The 19,603-nt window shown below is 50.9% G+C and overlaps 1 protein-coding gene across 4 annotated transcripts in view; it reads right to left on the reverse strand.

The window, feature by feature from the left end:
* LOC531152 (sodium/glucose cotransporter 1-like) overlaps positions 1-19,603 on the reverse strand; it is a 50,887-nt gene that overhangs the window by 18,434 nt on the left and 12,850 nt on the right. For 3 of the 4 annotated variants that reach the window (XM_059876061.1, XM_024977320.2, XM_059876062.1), the window contains exons 5-9: positions 16,317-16,421; positions 14,719-14,824; positions 13,609-13,689; positions 8,514-8,734; positions 1,011-1,146 (exon numbers count right to left, since the gene is read on the reverse strand). In XM_059876061.1, the coding sequence (XP_059732044.1) occupies positions 1,011-1,146; positions 8,514-8,734; positions 13,609-13,689; positions 14,719-14,824; positions 16,317-16,421 (649 nt within the window). Of the gene's footprint in view, positions 1-1,010; positions 1,147-8,513; positions 8,735-12,428; positions 13,519-13,608; positions 13,690-14,718; positions 14,825-16,316; positions 16,422-19,603 lie in introns of those variants that run through there. The other variant, NM_001205395.2, reaches the window with a different exon arrangement.

Consider the following 19,603-nt stretch of genomic DNA (forward strand, 5'->3'; position numbering starts at 1 on the left):
GCGTCTTAACCACTGGGCCACAAGGGAAGTCCCATGGGGCCTGTTTTCTACCCTCTGAGGGGGCACCACCTATGAGGCTCCAGAAAGCGCCGCCTGACAGCCAGAGAGCAGGCCTGGGATGCGGGGATGGAGCACGCCTCTCTGCCAGGACTGGAAGGAGTCAGCGCTAAGAGCAGCAAGTCTCTGGGGCAGACTGGCGGCTGGACCACGCTGAGCCACGTCTCCCGCACGTGCCCCTTGGTCTGCCGGGGCTGTCGGACACTGCGGCAGAACACCGCGGCAGAAGACTCGAGGGAGCGGCGCCTCTGCCCAGTGGCCGCGCTGTCGGAGTACGTGCGCCATGAAGGTGTAGCACGCGTTCGTCGCTCGGTCGTGTCCGACTCTATGTGACCCCGAGGACTGCAGCCTGCCAGGCTCCTCTGTCCGTGGGGTTCTCCGGGCAAGAATGCTGGAGTGGGCTGCCGTGCCTTCTCCCCATAAAGGTGTAAGGGATAAACAGACCTCGTGCCCAGAGGCAGTGCAGCCAGTGAAACGGGGCTGGAGTTGGGTAAGGGACATCACAAAATTAGGACGCTTCTTCATGGAAGCGGGGACGTTTGCGTGGTGCTGAATGGAAAGAACGTGGGTTGTTCTGGGGTTCCACACATGCCGCCCCTGGGCTGAGAGGCTGACGCACCTGGCACCCAGGAGGGCTCGCACGTGTCGCCCACGGCGGCCTCCCCAAGGCCGGGCCTCAGCCCCACACAGACCCAGCCGCGGCTGCAGGCAGCGTCAGCCTCTCCCCCCTGCCGATGTGCCCCTCTGCCATTTCTCTCTTGCCACCTGCCTCCACAGTCCCTGCCAGACTTCTGCTCAGCCACGCCCCTCATCTAAACCCATCGCCCCCAAGAAAGCACCCTGGGGCTCCCTGACACCAGCAGGCTGCGGGGGACCTGACAGCCCCAGGCCCTCCCGAGGCCGGAGAGCCAGAAGTCGCTCAGTGTGAGCGAGCGCAGCAGAGCAGGAGTTACCTGTGTACAGGACACGGCTGATCATCCCTGGCATGACGATGCTGAACATGGGCAACAGCTTCAGGAACCCGCACAGGACGCAGCCGCCCTTCACGTGGGACAAGTTCTTCCCAGCCAGGCAGCCCTGGACGAAGATCTGCAGAGGAAACGCGGGGACACGGGGGGCTTTCTCAGACTGTGTGAGCCTGGGCTGCCTCTGCACAGACAGGACAGGACAGCTGGGACCTGCAGCAGCAGCAGGGGGTGCCCTGGGGCGGGAAGTGGGGTGCCGACCACTCACCCCACTCGTCCGGCGCCCCTGGGCACGCAGGGCCTCAGGAGACACGTGTGACAGAGCAGCGCGTCCTGCTCAGCGCACAGCTGCCCGAGCGGATGGGGGCAGCCTGCCCTTGGCCTCATTGCTAGAGCTGCACGCCCAGCGCAGTGGTGCGGCGTTTACCAGCTGCCGCCGGCAAGGACGAGACTCCCGCCCAGAGGACACAGAGCGCCTCTGCCCGTGACATCAGTCCCAGCACAGGTGCGTCCCTCGCAACAAATGGGCGTTCATAGCTAGGGCCAACCTCACTCGTCTCAGCAGAAACCAGCCAGTGTAGACCCTGACATGCGAAGTCTCCTGGGGGCACATCACGGCCTGTGTCACGGCGCTCTAAGAGGCGGTGTGCGCTCAGCCCAAGCAGGAGCGCACGCGGGCAGATGGAGAAGCACGTGAGAAAGAACACGCAGACGTGGTGTGCTGCATCGAGAAGAGGCAGCATTCGGTAGGAGCTGAAATGATGTGCTAAGGCATACTGAAATAATGGGGAGAAACGCCCGGAGTGTGACGCTGACTAAAAAGCACAGAGTGCAGCAGAGCCGCTGACACCGTGACTCTGTGCCTAGAGAAAGTCCACGGGGTAAACCGGGGCGGCGACAGCGGCTAATCCTGACGGGTAGGATTTTCCTGTTTTTCTCTAATGCTTTCTTGCTTTTCCAAATGCATTACTTTATGAGTAGGACGAAGAACCCAGAGTGGTCCTGCCTCATGCAACAGGCACTGCTTCTCAGGGGGCCAGGCGGCATCCTGCTGCCCGGCCCCCGGCGCCCTGGGGGCCGCTGCTGGGCTGCTGGGCTACACTTCCCTTGTCAGCTTAGCCCTGCGCACAGAAGAGATGGGCTCTAAGCGAGGGGCGGGAGGAGGGCTGGGGCCGAAGCCGACTCTTATTCTGAGGACAGGACAGCCGTGAGGCATGAAGTCGTTGCATGCAGAAAGCCCTCAGCACTCACGTAGGTGGTCATGTGTCACTAAGTGGGGCGATGGACAAACTCTTGTTTAAAACGGCGGGCACTGTTGTTCAGTCAGTAAGTTGTGTCTAACTTTGCGACCCCATGGACTGCAGCACACCAGGCTTCCCTGTCCTTCACCATCTCCTGGTTTGCTCAGACTCATGTCCACTGAGTCAATGATGCCCTTCAACCATCTCATCCTCTGTCGTCCCCTTCTCCTACTGCCCTCAACCTTTCCCAGCATCAGGGTCTTTTCCAGTGAGTCAGTTCTTCACATCAGGTGGTCAAAGTGGTGGAGCTTCAGTTTCAGTATCAGTCCTTCCAATGAACATTCAGGGTTGATTTCCTCTAGGACTGACTGGTTGGATCTCCTTCCTGTCCAAAGGACTCTCCAGTCTTCTCCAGCACCATAGTTCGAGAGCATCAATTCTGTGGTGCTCTGCCTTCCTTAGTTTTCAACTCTCACATCTATACGTGATTACTGGAAAGACCATACCCTTGACTATACAGATCTTTGCTGGCAAAGTGATGTCTCTGCTTTTTAATATACTATCTAGGTTTGTCATAGCTTTCCTTCCAAGAAGCAGGAGTCTTCTGATTTCTTGGCTACAGTCACCATCCACAGCGGTAGGCAAAGGAAAACAGTTTTCCTTCTGTCCATTTCTTTGCCTCTTTTTTAAATAAAATTTTTTCTTAAATCATTTTCTTTACTTGTTTGGAAGTTAGAGATTCTACTTTAATGCTTTTAATAATTACCTGTAAAATTTTAACATGGATACAACTTCATATCTAAAGAAAACCAGTATTCGCACACTCAACAATTTCAGGCGCACAGACAGATTTAACTCCAACTGTGGTCTCCGAGTTTAGCTCTGTCTGTTTTACTTCCCGTGAGCATAAGTACAATGACTTTCAGGCACTGCTTTAGATCTGTGCGTGTGCTGGCCAGCATCTCTAGCCATCCTTCTGCTCTCCAGGACTCCCTTTTCCCTTATGCACCTCGTTCAGTATCTAGGGACGGTTATGCCTTTACTTTTATTATGTTTAAAATATTGATTTGGCTGTGCTGAGTCTTAGTTGCAGCATGTGGGATCTAGTTCCCAGACTAGGGACTGAACCTGGGCCCCCTGCATTGGGAGAGTGGAGGCTCAGCCACTGGACCACCAGGATAGTCCCAGTACGACTTTATTTTGCCCTCAGATCAGATCAGATCAGTCGCTCAGTCGTGTCTGACTCTCTGCGACCCCATGAATCGCAGCACGCCAGGCCTCCCTGTCCATCACCAACTCCCGGAGTTCACTCAGACTCATGTCCATCGAGTTGGTGATGCCATTCAGCCATCTCATCCTCTGTCGTCCCCTTCTCCTCCTGCCCCCAATCCCTCCCAGCATCAGAGTCTTTTCCAATGAGTCAACTCTTCTCATGAGGTGGCCAAAGTACTGGAGTTTCAGCTTCAGCATCATTCCTTCCAAAGAAATCCCAGGGCTGATCTCCTTCAGGATGGACTGGTTGGATCTCCTTGCAGTCCAAGGGACACTCAAGAGTCTTCTCCAACACCACAGTTTGAAAGCATCAATTCTTCTGCACTCAGCCTTCTTCACAGTCCAACTCTCACATCCATACACGACTACTGGAAAAACCATAGCCTTGACTAGACGAACTTTTGTTGGTAAGGTAACGTCTCTGCTTTTGAATATGCTATCTAGGTTGGTCATAACTTTCTTTACAAGGAGTAAGCATCTTTAATTTCATGGCTGCAGTCACCATCTGTAGTGATTTTGGAGCCCAGAAAAATAAAGTCTGACACTGTTTCCACTGTTTCCCCATCTACTTCCCATGAAGTGGTGGGACCGGATACCATGATCTTTGTTTTCTGAATGTTGAGCTTTAAGCCAACTTTTTCATTCTCCACTTTCACTTTCATCAAGAGACTTTTGAGTTCCTCTTCACTTTCTGTCATAAGGGTGGGGTCATCTGCATATCTGAGGTTATTGATATTTCTCCCGGCAATCTTGATTCCAGTTTGTGTTTATTCCAGTCCAGCGTTTCTCATGATGTACTCTGCATATAAGTTAAATAAACAGGGTGACAATATACAGCCTTGACGAACTCCTTTTCCTATTTGGAACCAGTCTGTTGTTCCATGTCCAGTTCTAACTGTTGCTTCCTGACCTGCATACACATTTCTCAAGAGGCAGATCAGGTGTTCTGGTATTCCCATCTCTTTCAGAATTTTCCACAGTTTATTGTGATCCACACAGTCAAAGGCTTTGGCATAGTCAATAAAGCAGAAATAGATGTTTTTCTGGAACTCTCTTGCTTTTTCCATGATCCAGCGGATGTTGGCAATTTGATCTCTGGTTCCTCTGCCTTTTCTAAAACCAGCTTGAACATCAGGAAGTTCATGGTTCACGTATTGCTGAAGCCTGGCTTGGAGAATTTTGAGCATTACTTTACTAGCGTGTGAGATGAGTGCAATTGTGCGGTAGTTTGAGCACTCTCTGGCATTGCCTTTCTTTGGGATTGGAATGAAAACTGACCTCTTCCAGTCCTGTGGCCACTGCTGAGTTTTCCAAATTTGCTGGCATATTGCGTGCAGCACTTTCACAGCATCATCTTTCAGGATTTGGAATAGCTCAACTGGAATTCCATCACCTCCACTAGCTTTGTTCGTAGTGATGCTTTCTAAGGCCCACTTGACTTCACATTCCAGGATGTCTGGCTCTAGGTCAGTGATCATACCATCGTGATTATCTGGGTCGTGAAGATCTTTTTTGTACAGTTCTTCTGTGTATTCTTGCCATTTCTTCTTAATACCTTCTGCTTCTGTTAGGTCCATACCATTTCTGTCCTTTATCGAGCCCATCTTTGCATGAAATGTTCCTTTGGTATCTCTGATTTTCTTGAAGAGATCCCTAGTCTTTCCCATTCTGTTGTTTTCCTCTATTTCTTTGCATTGATGGCTTCTGAGTAATACTTAGCTGGGCACCTAATTGAAAGTGGGCATCTTCCTCAGTCCTTCGAAAGGTTTCCTCCTCTCCCTCAGGTTATGCTGCTACTAAGTCTATTCACCAAGAGGTGACTCTGTGTCGATTTGCACGGGAGTCACTGTGATTCCTGAATCTGAAGAGTCCTGCTGTTACGACGACTGTAAAAATTCTCAGTTATTTTCTCTTCAAATATTGCTTCTCCTCTTTCCTCCTGGAATCTGAAGGAAGTATTTCAATTCTGTCATCCATGTCACAGTCTCTCGTTCACACTTTTTTTGTGCTGTTAGGGCAACTGCTTCAGTTCTCTCTTCCAGGTTGCTAACTCTTTCCTTCAGCTATGTTTAACTGTTATCTTAACAGTTACTGAATTTTACATTTCAACAAGGATATTTTGCATTTCCAGGAGTTTGAGTTTTAAATCTCACTGGTCATTTTTGATGGAATTGTGTGTTCATGTTTTCAGGTCCACTTTCACTTCCTTATATGCGTATTTTGTGTTTGGTATCTAACACCTCGGTTTTGTGAACTATGGGGGTTTCTTGCCGTGGTGGTTAGGTTCCCGCCTGTTTTCTATCTTTTACAGAAGGATTTTTCTCGTCTTCGAGGCAAGGCAGCATAACGAGACACGTGATAAGCAGAAGAGCAGGAATACAAGCAACAAGGCTGCGCCGCATCACAGAGCACGCGGGGCGCGGGCGCTCTTCCGGCTTCCGGGCCCTCCAGTCCGCACAGCTTGGCGCTCCGTCAGTGCGGCTCTGGGCACGGCGGCCCCGCGGCTGACAGGTGCGAAGCAGTCCCCAGTGTTAGCTTCCCCCGCCACCCAAGCCGGTCTCATCCTCCCACCTCAGTGCGATCGATGCGGTCATCAAGGCCTCACGTGGTCCCTCGTGAACCTGGATGAGGATTTGGGGGTGCATTCTGGGGAACATGCCTGCTTGGTCACAGAGCACAGCATACCAGACTTGATTCAACACGCAGTCCTCCAGAGCAGGCTACCCCGATCTGCACTCTCACCAGAACCGCACGAGGACCCCTATACATCCACGTCCTCCCCAGAGCTTGGCATCATCAGGCTTCCTGATTTTTGCCAGTCTCATTGTGGTTTTAAATTGCACCCCCCTGATAATACTGGGCTATATTTCATTTTCTACAAATTGCCTGTCGCTGTCTTTTGCCCCCGTGGCTGTGTGGCTGCTGGAGTGCCTTTTTCTTATGGGTTTGCTATTAGTCTGCCGCTCACTGCAAACATTTCTAATGGTCTCCTCTGGCCCATCATCCGTCAACTTTGTCTAGAGCGTCTTTGTTAGAAACACCCTCCTTGCAACGTGGTCAAACCGCTATGACTTACACTCCCCACAACTAATAAAGTATTCACCAGTGTTGCCTTCCCTTATTAGAGTATGGGTTTCCTTTTCACAGTTAAGTCTTTAATTCACCGGAAGTCTCCCCTGTTGATTGGTGGAGCCTCCAGAACATATGTTAAATCCCTGCAAGTATGTGAGTCTGTCTCTGAGCTCTTTGCTCTGTTGGTCTGTATGTCGATTCCTGGGAATTTCAAACTGCTTGCGTTACTGCAACTTTGTCGATGTTTAAATATCTGGTCGGGCAAGTTCTCCCACTTTGTTCTTCATTTTCAACCTCGGGTTAGCTATCTGTGACATCCCCTTTCATAAAAGGCTTAAACCCTTTTTACTGTGATATCACACACGGACGCATGCTATAGCACGTTATGGAGCGCTGTAGTTCCGTTACCGTGGAGCCACCACCCAATTCAAGAGGTGCAGCTCTGCCGAGCCCCAGAAGCCTCTCTCCGTGATCCTGTTTTTAAATATCAAGGTAAAATTCACGTAGCGTATAACTATCCGTTCATCTTCTACTTTCGGGCATGCTGTGCAGCATGTGGGATCTGTTTCCCAGCCAGGCATCAATCTTGTGCCCCTGCGCTGGAGATGAGGCGTCTTAGCCCCTGGCCTGTCGGGGGAGCCTCTGTGATTACCATTTAAAGTAAACAGTTCAGCAGCGGTTGGTGCCTCCCAATGTCGCACCATCTCCACCTCTTTACAATGTCAAGACCTTCTCATGACCCAGAACAACACCCAGGCCCACAGAAGTGGTCACTCTCCATTCCTCCTCTACTCGTCCCCTGTGAGGCACTAATTGGATTTTTGTCTCCATGGATTTGCCTGTTCTGAATGTTTCATATAAAAGGAATCATACAACAGGTGAACCGCTGAGCCTGGCTTCTTTCACTGAGCATAACATTCTTAGATTCATCAAACACGTAGCATGTAACAGAATTTCATTTCTTTTTATGGCTGAATAATATTCCCACACACAGGCACGCGTTTTGTTCATTCACTCCTTGGTGGATATCTGGGTCATTTCCACTTTTCAATGATTGTCGGGAACGCTGTCATGTGCGCTTCTTTTTAACCTCAGCTCTTCCCCTTGCTTCAGAAATGACTGCTTTACCGACCATCTTATTTCCTCCTTGCTTTTCTTTAGTCTTTTGCTACTTAATTGTGTGGGCTGAAACGAGGTAATCGGCACTGCCCGTGCTCCACTCGGTGAGCATGACCGCACAGCCCCTGGCCTCCTGCTCCAGAGGCTCGCTCCCGGCGTGCTGTGCAGCTGCACTTCCTTCCTTTATTGCCCTTCCACCGTATGAACATTTCACAACTCAGTGATCGACCACTGATAGAACCATGTCATCTTTAGAGTAAGCTTTGAGTCCTGACCAAAAAATCCAACTGAAACACTGATTAGCAGCATTTAATTTTTAGGAAAACTGACATTTTTCATGAGCAAAAAATTGTGCTTTGCAGATAATGAGAGGGAAGAAGAAGAAGTGAAAACAGGTGCTGTGCTACAGATGGGACTGGGAGAGAGACCCCTTTTTAAAATGTTATTATTTTTCAAACATGCTGCATTTTAAAAAGTTTTTTAAAAGTTTTTTGGCCATACCCCACAGCATGTGGGATCTTAGTTCCCCATCCAGGGGTGGAACCCACGTCTCCTGCATTGGAAGGCAGAGTCTAAACCAATGAACCATCAGGAAGTCCTCCACCACCACCTTTTTTTTTTAACTGCCACATTAAACTTTTTTCCCAAATTTTAGAGACCTCTTTTAGACAGCACACGGTGCTGCGGCATCTGGGCACCGCATGAGGCTGGGAGGGAAGCCTGCCTGAGGTCCCCCCGCCCCCGCCCCCACCGGCCGCAGACCCATCAGCGCCACCTGTCTCCTTACCTGGTCAGTGCACCAGTAGTACAAGGAAATGGTGGAGAGGCCAAAGACGACCCCAGGCCAGGGGACGTCTCCGGTGACGGGGTCTCGGAAAACGTGGAAGGCGTCCGCACGTGGTACGAAGCACTCCATCGGGGCGGTCCAGTTCCCTTCCTGGGTGACGGTCGGCTTGGCCTCCGGGTACCTGCTCTCTAGCTCCTGGTATCCGCCTATCTCGTTAAAGGCTTGAAAACACCACAGAGTCGCTCAGTACCTTCAACTGCACAGGAGCCGAGACAGCAACGTGTGACACGACAGTAGCCGACACTGTGCGTGCTAAGAGAAGAGACCCCCTCCTCCAAGGCGAGAGCAGAGCAGAGTGGACACGGGGTCAAGTGCCCGGCTCCCCGTCCTCCTGCTGCTGGGGACAGATCCCTCTCTCCAGCTGCACTCCACGCTGCATGGCTCAGGTGGGCCTTGTCAAACCGTCCACCATGCATTCTGATCTGGCATGTGACCTAGGCCTGGCCAGTGCTCCCTGTCCCCGGGCAGCTGACGTGTCAGGAATGGACTTGAGACCCAGGCCCAACTAATTTAAACAGAACTTGTCCCAGGAGCCTTCTGCTTAAGGCACCAAAAATGCCTGCTTCCTTGCTTTGGGGTGCTAAGCAAGAATGGGAGTGTGAGGTCCTTTTGTCCACCTGGCTCTTACAGAAGCCTGGGTCAAGCCATGCTCAAAAGTAAGATGCCCTGGAATTTCCAGTCATGTGAGTCAAGGAAGTACTTAATTTGCTTCAACTGGCTTTGAACTAGAGTTTTATCACAAGTTACTCAAAGAATCTCGACTAAATCAGAAATTAACATTCATTTTCCTGCCATCCTGGCAAAATGTTTGTGAGACTTCACGTTTGGGATTCTCCTCAGTGCTCAAAGCATTTCTTCCTCCGTATCCTAACCAGTGTAAAACCTTATTATTAAATAAAAATGTCTTTAAAAGGCACTAAAACACACGTAATCCCACCCACATAACTAAAAAACACCCTGTGAAAGTGGAAGTCACTTAGTCGGGTCTGACTCTGCAACCCCAGGGGTTATAGTCCGTGGATTCTCCAGGCCAGAACACGGAGTTGGTAGCCTTTCCCTTCTCCAGGGGATCTTCCTAACCCAGGGCTTTGGCATAATAAACCAAGTTCCTTTGAATTTTGAAATGGATCCCGAATCATTTGGAGTCAAGACTAGTCAATGAAAGATACTGAGTGACTATAAAATGAGTAAGACACCTCATGGCATTTCTAAAAACAATCTCCATGGGGATTTTTAAAAGGTGAGCTACAAAGCCACGCAGATATTAGAAGAAAACAGGAAAAGTATCTTTATGAAGTTGGGTGAGGGAGTAGAACATTCTTAAACAAAGCACAGAAAGAAAAGAGAGGTTGATAAATGTGATGTTAAATTTTCAAGTTTATATGACAGAAACCAAATAAAAAATTTGTTAGACTGCAAGAAGAAATCTGCACCATGTATGAAGGATTCACACATCCACAGCCAAGGAAAACTACGGGAAAGAAATCCGTCAGTGAACACGAACGTGCAATTCACAGAGCAGGAGTCCGACGGCCGTTGAGTGTGGGAGAGGACGCCCAACCTCACTCGTGTCCGGAGAATTCAGATTAAACAAAACTGAGACACTTCCGCCCCTCACTGTTAGGCCTATTTTTATCATTTTTAAAATGTTATGCGTTTCTGTGGCTGTACTGGGTCTTAGTTGCGGCACGCGTGATCTTTGTAGTTGCTGCGTGTGGGGTCTAGTTCCCTGAGCAGGGACTGAGCCCAGGCCCCCTGCACTGACAGGGGAGAGCGTTAGCCAGTGGACTGCCAGGGAAGTTCCTGGGCGTATTTTTAAAAAGTCTTAAGACATCAGGTGTTAGATGGGAGGTTAGGAAACACACATTCTCATACGTTTCTGAGAATGTAGTTAAAACCGCCACTTCGGAGAGGAAATTGAGGGATTTCTTGACAAATCCAGGAATGCAAGGTTAACATTCAAAACCAAGTTAATCTAATGTGCTATGTTAACAGAAAAAGGAAAAAAATAATCTGATCACCTAAGCAGATGTGGAAAAAACATTTGATACAGTTCAAAACCTGCTCATGATAATCTTAGCAAACTAGGAACAGAAGGGAACCTTGTTAGGATGACAAGAAGTATCCACCAAACAGGAGACAGGGAGTATCTAACGGTGGTGCAGCCAGAGCTTCACTGCAGACGAGAAAAGAGGCGGGGCCTAGCGGCTCCCTGCGCCATGTGCGTCCCGCCAGCGTAAGAGGCAAGAAAAGGACACTAAAGGCGTAGTTTGGAAAAGGAGGAAACAAAAAGCCAACTCTCCTCCTGGGGGCTGGACGCACTGTGTTCACTCTGTGATACTTCACCTCACTACCCACTTTCATTTGTGCCCTTTGCAATAAGAAGTTAGTAACAAGCACAGAACAGACACAGTGGCTCTCTCTCTGCCCATATAAAAACCTGCCTGAGATACAGTTCCAGTGGTGAAAAACAGAGGCAAAATGTTCTCATTCTATTAAGATGCGTATCTCACAGATGGATGCACTTGCACAGGCACACAGCTCATTTCGTGTTTTGCTTTCTTGCACTTTGCAGGTACTGCGTTGCTTTTGTGTTTTACAAATTGAAGGTCTGTGGCCGCCCTGCAATGAGCGACTCTGTCAGTGCTCCTCTTCTACCAGCATTATTCCTAAAGTAAGGCACGCACCTTGTTTTTAGACATAATACTACTGCACACTTAATACAGTACTGCACTACACTATAAACGTAGCTCTCGTATGTACGGGAAACCAAAACACCGTGTGACTTGCTCTGCGGGGTATCCGCTTCATTGCTGTCATCTGGAGCCAAACCACACTCTCTCCAAGGCCTGCCTGTACACTGTCTCTGGAAGGATGTACACAAGACTTAGGATACTGGTTGGCTCTGGGGAGTCAAACCGAGAAAATGAGTGATAAATACCTCGCCTGGTACCCTTTTGTTTTCCTTGTGTATGCACGCGTACACGCGTGCTAAATTGCTTCAGTCGTGTCTCTTTGCGACCCTACGGACGCTAACCCGCAAGGCTCCTCTGTCCGTGGAATTCTCCAGGCAAGAATACTGGAGGGGTTGCCATGCCCTCCTCCAGGGGATCTTTCCAACCCAGGGACTGACCCTGCGTCTCTTATGTCTCCTACATGGGCAGGCAGATTCTTCACCACTAGTGCCACCCAGGAAGCCCGCCTTGTGTATCTACTAATTAAAAGTTGACAATTAAAAAAGCTGTATGTGCATCAGTTCCCACAGTGACTGGTTTGAAGACAACATTCATTTGTAACTGCAAGTTTCTGTGTATTTTAAAAAGAAAACAAGCCCCACAACAGTTTACTTACCAAAAGAGCCAGCATGGACACCCCAACTAAAAAACCGTTAAATTTCTCAGAACGTGCCATGGTCTGTTTGGGCTGCTGTAACAAAACAGCAGACAGTGGGCAACTTCCCTCCCACAGTTCTGGAGGCCGGGACTCCAAGCTCGAGGTGCCAGCCGCCTGGGTGCTGGCCACGTCCTCAGGTGGCAGAAAGGACGAGGAAGCCTCTGGGGTCTCTCGTAGAGTACTAACGCATTCATACAGGTTCTTCCCTCAGGAGCCAACCACCTCCCAATACCATCACACTGAAGGCTAGACTTTCAACTTACGAATTTTGGGGGAATAGAAAAATTCAGCCTGTAACAGTAAATGATACATAATTATTTAGAGATATAACTCCTAACATTAAATGGATTATTCTACCTGCCCCCAAAGTTTAACTGGATATCATTCTCAAGTATTGGGATGGTCCTGGCAGATTTTAATAAAGTTTATATTTAATACTAGCACACAAATAAACACAGTGACTTAAAGAGTATTTTATAATTTTGTCACTCAAATCGGTCGTTGCTTCCCAGATGCTTTAAGAAGTCCCTGGACCATGCCTGAAATGTGTTTTGTGTCCCAGAAGCACGGTGCTGAGTAGACAAGGAGCACTGACGCTCCCTGAATGGTGAGACTGCGGTTTGTGACCCTGTGGGCCGACATGTTCTCCTTCCATGGGGCTCAGTGATCTGCCCTATGGAACCATAACCCTTCAGCTCAAGCATCATTTCAGTAATTTTCCAATACCTGAGCCCAGAGCTTTTCCTTCTAAGTTTCTGCAAGACAAACCTGTGACCCACCACCAAGCTCAGTAAGGCTCCCCCAGCCAGGGGTGCAGGCGCCGTAACAAGCGATCCGTGTGTCCGGGGCTTTCGTGCTGGAAGGATGCGGCTCAGACTTCTACCCCTGGTGCGCTTCATCAGCAAGTCATTAGACTGAGCAACTCGGCTTCCTCCTCAGTCACTAAGGACAGTGAAAGTAGCGAGGCCTGGTGGCTGTGATGCTGGAGGAGGCAGGACAGCCAAAGCCCTGCCTGGCACCTGGTCCTCAGTTCGTATGCGCTGTCACCCTCGTTCATGGCTCTCACTAAGCACCCACTGTGTGCATCAAACTACCCACTGTGTGAAGGATATGATGGCTCCGGTTCTCAGAAGCTCTAGATCTGGGGGTCTGACTTATTTATGTAATACAATGAACAATCAAGGTAAGCACCAACAAAAAAACGTCGTGTTGGAAAAAAACAAGTGTCGTGTCGCGTGGCTGGTGATGCAAGTCCAGAGAACAAGGATGCAGAGGTGTGACAATCACGGAGTCACAGGTTTGGGGGCGGGTTTCCGCTGAGCCTGACAGATGGGTTTAACTCAATGGGCAGAAGGAGAGGGGCTTCCGATGGAGCGGAAGGCCATGGCTCCAGCGTGGCAGGCCACTCCCGACTGCTGCTCAAAGCCCTGGGGTCTGGCGCCACCCTCTGCTCCTCGACTCCTCTTTCTCCACGAGCAGAAGTTTCCACCCCAGGTGGTCAGCACGACCTCAGACAATGCTCACTCACGGGTCCTGAGGGCCTCGGTCCCGTCTGTGAGAGGACAGTGCTGAAATGGCCCCAGGCAGTGGCCAGAGCCCCCCAACCCCACCATGGTGCCCAGCAGTCTCTAGATTTACTTACCATAGCCCATTAACAAGACAGAGCCCAGAACCACGAAGCCAGCGTGTAAGAGATCAGTGTAAACCACGGCTGCAAAACCACCTGCGTGGGCGAGAGGGGCGAGGGAAGCCTGCCTGACTCGAGGGCGTCACTGTGCGTGCCCAGCGCACTCGCGTCCTCGTCTCCACACCCACAGCTCCCCCTGCGGTTCAGCGGGCCTGGCTGCCGGCTACGCTGAGCCAGGTGCGTGCTGTTCTGCCCCCTGAACAGCCTCTGTGATCTGCTGCTGGAGTCTCTCTCTGCCTAGCTATATCCCAGTTTCCTTTTACTCCCATCTTCTGGATGAAAATCTGGTAGTTTTCCTAAGCAAAAAAAGTATACAGGTCTTCCCTGACTTAGATGGGGTTAAATCATGAGAAACTCATTGTTAAGCTGAAGGGATCACTAGATTGAAAATGCATTTTCTGTATCTCACCCCCCAAACATCACAGCTTAGCCTCGCCTGCCTTAAATGTGCTCCGAACACACACACTAGCCTACAGCTGGGCAAAATCATGACCACAGCCTGTTTCATAATGACATGATGGTCATCTCGGGTAACTTACTGAAGACCATGCCGTAGGCTGTCTGGGCAGAGGATGGTCGCTCACCCCATGGTCTTGTGGTTGATGGGGAGTGGCTGCCACCCAGGACTGTGACTGTATCATGTCACGTGTTGTTAACCCAAGATGGAATCAGTATTAAGAATTGAAGTGTCCACCTAAAAGGTCTCATCCGATGGCCTGCCCAGGTCACCAGCCACCAGGACGACCTAAAGCGGGCGCCTGCCTTCTCCCCGTCTGCACCCTGCCCCGTCATCCCACAGCCTGCTGCGTCAGGCCGGCCCCACCCCAAACACAGCCGCTGCCAGCCCTGCCCAGCCCCCTGGAGAGCCCCTGCCAGTCTGACGAGACTTCCGGGAGCAGAGCCCCACGCGGGCACCCCTGCCTCGTTTACGTTCAGGCCTCAGCGGTGTGACTCACAGTCTCAGGGGAAGTGCAAAAGCTGGACCTATCTCAAGTCTTCGGGTCTCCACTAAGAGGCAGAGCCTTCGTGTCAACACAAGTGCCTGCGGGGTCAGAGTGACCTCACCTGTGACGGAGCATATGCCGGTGACTGACAGCAGGACCACAGTGGCCAGGTAAACATCCAGCCCCAGAACCAGCCTCATGAACACGGCGCCCGCGCAGATCTCCACCTGAAACGGGTACAAAGGCGGTGGGCTGCACCTGCATTCCCCACAAAGACCCCGATCTCAGAGGCCGTCTTCAATCAGCAGGTCCACTCCATCCCCAGTGGACACCAGGGGAGGTCTCTCCACGTTCTGCTGGGTGACACAGCTGGTGGCCGTAAGTTCAGCCAAGGTCAGCACTTTTAAGGCTTGGGTTAATCCAGTTAACGCAACTTAGTCTCTTCCTACTTGGAGCCTCCGAGTGGGGAGTGTGCTCAGAGAGCGGGCTTTTCCCGCAGTTTCACCAGCGGGGCAGGCAGAGGGGACAGCTTACTAGGACTGGCGAGCTTTTTCTGTAAAGGGAAGATGCTGAACGCTGTGGGCTTTGCGAGACATAGACTGCTTCTGGTTTTTACGGCCCTTTAAATGGTAAAGACCATCTTTAGTTCAAGCGCTGTACAAAGCAGACCTCTAGGCTGACAGCCTGCGGGCTGGCTCTGTCGACCGTGGGCTGTGCTGACGCCGACTCTGCAGCGTGTGCACTTCACTTACTAGCTAACCTCCCACCCCGCTCCTCTGGTCACCACACGCAGGGGCACCATCGGCAGAGGTCTTCCCAATGTATCCGTGCACACACAGATTGTTCACCAAGTGCCAACCACACGGTAGACACACGGCAGGGTTCAGAGGGCCCTAGGGTTACCAAAACTCGGCCAGTCTTCAAGGAGGACTCCCTCCTAATGTTTAGGAGGGAGGCAGACAACCAGATAGGCAATTTTCATGCAGTGTGATAAGCAACGCTCATTCAGTCATTCAAAGAACGCTTCTCTCCGTGTTTATGTGCTAACCACGTTCTCAGCACGCTTCCAGCCCCAGAGCTGGCTGGGAAGGCAGGGAGCAAGCCAGGCAAGGCCCAGGGGCTCAGGAAGCTCATCGGGGAGTGCAGACAGACAGTGAGGAGGGAACAGATCCGTCTTCTCACATGCTGGCATGTATCAGGAAACAGAAACAGTAATAGAGTGGAGAATGAATGGGTACACCCAAGGAAGGCCTCTCCCAGGAGGCGATATGTGAAAGATCTGGGGGAAGAATACTCCAGACGTAGTGCAGAGCAGGTGTCAAGGGCTGCAAGTGGGAATAAGCTCGTAGGATCCGAAACACAGTATGGGAAGGAGACCACGTCAGAGGCAGGGTCTGGACTGGCCTCACAGGCCATAGCTGGGGGTTCTGGTCTCTGTGAGGGTGGAAGGCCGTGGACTGTTTCAAGGAGGGGCGGGGCACCTCCTGATAACATGATGGGAATAAGCCCAAGGTTCTCTGGGAACACAGGGTCGGGAGGCAAAGAAGGCGCTCTGCCGCTTCTCCTGCGTACTACCCAGCTGCTTTTTCTCTGCTTTAGTTTAGACAGTGGAGGCCGACATGTGACTCAGGGAGCCCAGAGTAAACTCCTGGGGCTCATCTAGTCCCGCCTATCGGTTTCCATGTTTCCCTTCCCTGGACTCGCCTTTACACAACTCACCGAGATCTTACTGAAGATATAGATGACTAAGTACAGAACAGCGAGGAGGAACTGGATCCGGTAGCCACCAAACCTCTTCCTCAAGTATCTGGGCAGCGTCACTACCTGAAGAACAGTAAGAGAAGCCCCTGTGAGGCAGAGGGCTCACGGAGTGCCGGCTGGCACGGAGACACAGCCCGGGAGCCTCGGGTGCTGTACACGAACACCTGCGGGGGCGCGGGAATCAGGAAGGAGAGGTGATACCGCTGTCTTCAAGAAGCTTGGAATCTAGCTGCTGTTCAGTCTTTGGAAAGCGGAAGTAATGACGTTGCCTATGATGACAAATGACTTTCGTGACATAATCATACAGCAAAATCGAATGTTTTATCAGATACTACAAATATACCACGTTGTTGAGAGACACACGACCTGACTCCACAGCTCTCCGGGTCCTCCGTGCTCATGCTGCTGGTGTGCGTGCGGGTGTCCCGAACCATCCTGCTCATTTCTGCCTCCACCATCTCACGCTGCATGTGCCCAGGGGCAGGAGCACCCCCGTCGCTCAGCAGACGCCTGGCCCCAAGCACAGGGGCTCACGGAGGCAAAGGCACCCCCGGTAACTGAGTGTCCTCCTGTGCACTCACCCCGCCTCACACATGCGCGTCCTGGCTGCCCCCTGCAGCCCTGGCTGGGGGTGCGACACCCGCAGCTTCTACTCGTTTCCCTCCAACTGGTCCCCAATCACGCCTGACACAGTCAGTCAGCCCCAAGCCGTCCCACACCCAGGGCGCCGTCACGAGGTATGGCACAGCAGCTCACAGGGTAGAGACACATGGTGGTCGTGCAGCCCCAGGGCCGGACGCGTGCAGTGTCGGGAGGCCAGTTCCCTTGGGCCGCGAGGAAGGGCGGGCCCGGCCCCTCCCCTCGGCTGGCGGCCGTCTTCCTGCGGCTGCCCAGCCTCCCCTCTGTACGCCTCTGTGTCCAGTGTCCTCTTCTCATAAAGTCATGCTGAATTAGGACCCGCCCTCACGACCTCATTTTAACTCAGTTACTGCTTTAAAGACCTTATCTCAAAAGATTTTCCTGGGATTACAGCTTCACAACTGCAAGCGTTAGACTGCAAGGCAAACCAAGCCTTTCACGGTTTTAATGCCCTCTCTACAAGTATTTTAAATGCTTAAGTCTTATGAGGCGTGGTTTACACACAGTAAAACGATCCGATTTTAAAATCTGAGGAGTTTGGGTAAATGCACACAGTTGTGTGGTCACCACCACACGAGAGATACGAGGCACTGCCAACGCCCCCCAGAGCCCCGAGGGCGTGTGTCTGGGACCTTCTCCACCCGATCCTGGGTATCCAGCTCACCTCCCCTGGAGCTCAAATCCTGTCTGGCTACTTTCACCTGCCACCACGCCCTGTAGGTCATCCATGCTGGCACTTGACTCCTTAGGGCCGCCGAGTGCTGTGCTGCAGGCTGTCTGTCCGTCCCCCACACAATTCAGGTTATTTCTAGGTTCGGACGTTATGACTGGAACTTCCTGCGCAGTCTGGGTGTGGACCTGCACCTTCATGTCTCTGGGGTTGGGGGAAGCGCCACACCCAGGCACAGAGCAGCTGGGTCCTAAGGCGTAACTGGGCAAGAAACTGCCAGCCTGTTTCTAGAGTTCTCTCTGGAAAGGCAGGGGGTCCCCAAAGCTCCACAACCTCTCCTGCTCTTGATGCATCAGCCCTCTTTATCTCAGTGGTTCAGTGTATCTATGTGGGATCCTAAGTAGCGTTTCCCTAACCATCAGTGACAGCGAACACCCTTTCATGTCATTATCTGCCATTTGTAGTGAAACGTATGGTGAGATGCTGTCTTGTTATAAATTACAAGAGCTTTTTAAAAAAATGTGTATATTCAGGACATAAGTGTTTCATTATGAATCATTTCAGTTTAGTTCAGTCGCTCAGTCGTGTCCGACTCTGCGACCCCATGAACCACAGCACGCCAGGCCTCCCTGTCCATCACCAACTCCCAGAGTTTACTTAAACCCATGTCCATTGAGTCGGTGATGCCATCCAACCATCTCATCTTCCATCGTCCCCTTCTCCTCCTGCCCTAATCTTTCCCAGCTTCAGGGTCTTTTCCAATGAGTGAGCTCTTCGCATTACGAATGTGTTCTATAAATATTCCTCCGCAGTCTCTAGCTTGACTTCTCATTTTCTTAAAAATCTCTTTCAAAGAGTAAAGTTTAAAATTATACTTTGAAGTCCAATATATCAATTTCTCCCTTTATGGTTTGTATAAGAAATGTATACCTAACCAATAACCTTCATTTTTTTCTTTGCAATGGTTCTTCTTTAAATTGATGTCTAAATGACATATAACCTTATATCAGTTTCAAGTGTACAACATAATGTTTCAATATTTGTATATATCTCATCTTCTTTTTGACCACACAACTTGCAGGATCTTAGTTCCCAGACTAGGGACTGAACTGGACCCTGGGCAAGGAAAGCATAGAGTCCTAACCACTGAATCGCCAGGGAATTTGCTCATCTTCATTTTAAAAAATACTTCTGCTGGGCATAGAGTTTTTGGTTGACAGCTTGTTCTTCCTTTCAGCATCTGGCTGCATCATTCTGATGTTTTCTGGCCTCCACTGTTCTGAGCAGAAGTCGTCTATCAAGCATATCACTGTTTCCCTGCATGTAACGTGTGATTTTTCTCTCACCGTTTTCAAAACGCGCTCTTTAGCCTTGCTTTTGGCATTTTCACTGCGATGTGCGCCTACGTGTAGTTTTGTGTTTACTCTATTTGGTAGAGGCTAAGCTTGCTGAACCTGGAAATTAACGTTTTCACCAGAGGAGATATTTCCAGTTATTATTTCTTCAAATAATGTTTGGGGTTACAATTTGGGGGCACCTGTGAGCTTCACAATCTTCGCTCAGATTCGGGAAGTTCTCAGGTTGTAAGCGACCTTTCTGCCTGCCTCTCCCCCTCTCCTCCCGGGGCTCCAGGAGGTGCTGACTGTTTCTTCCACAGTGGCCCATCGTCCACAAGGGCTCTCTCCACTGTCTCTCATCCCTCTCCCCTTGCTCTCCTCTGACTGTTCGTGCTCAGTCGCCAAGTCAGGTCTGACTCTTTGCGACCCCAGGGGCTGCAGCCTTGCCAGGCTCCTCTGTCCCCAGGCAAGAATACTGGAGTGGGTTGCTACTTCCCCCTCCAGGGGATTTTCCTGACCCAGGGATGGAACCCACATCTCCTGTGTCTCTGGCACTGGCAGGCAGATTCTTTACCACTGAGCCCCTTGGGAGGCTGCTT

This window comes from Bos taurus, chromosome 17 (genome assembly GCF_002263795.3).
Source record: "Bos taurus isolate L1 Dominette 01449 registration number 42190680 breed Hereford chromosome 17, ARS-UCD2.0, whole genome shotgun sequence".
In the NCBI taxonomy this organism is placed as follows: Eukaryota; Metazoa; Chordata; class Mammalia; order Artiodactyla; family Bovidae; genus Bos; species Bos taurus.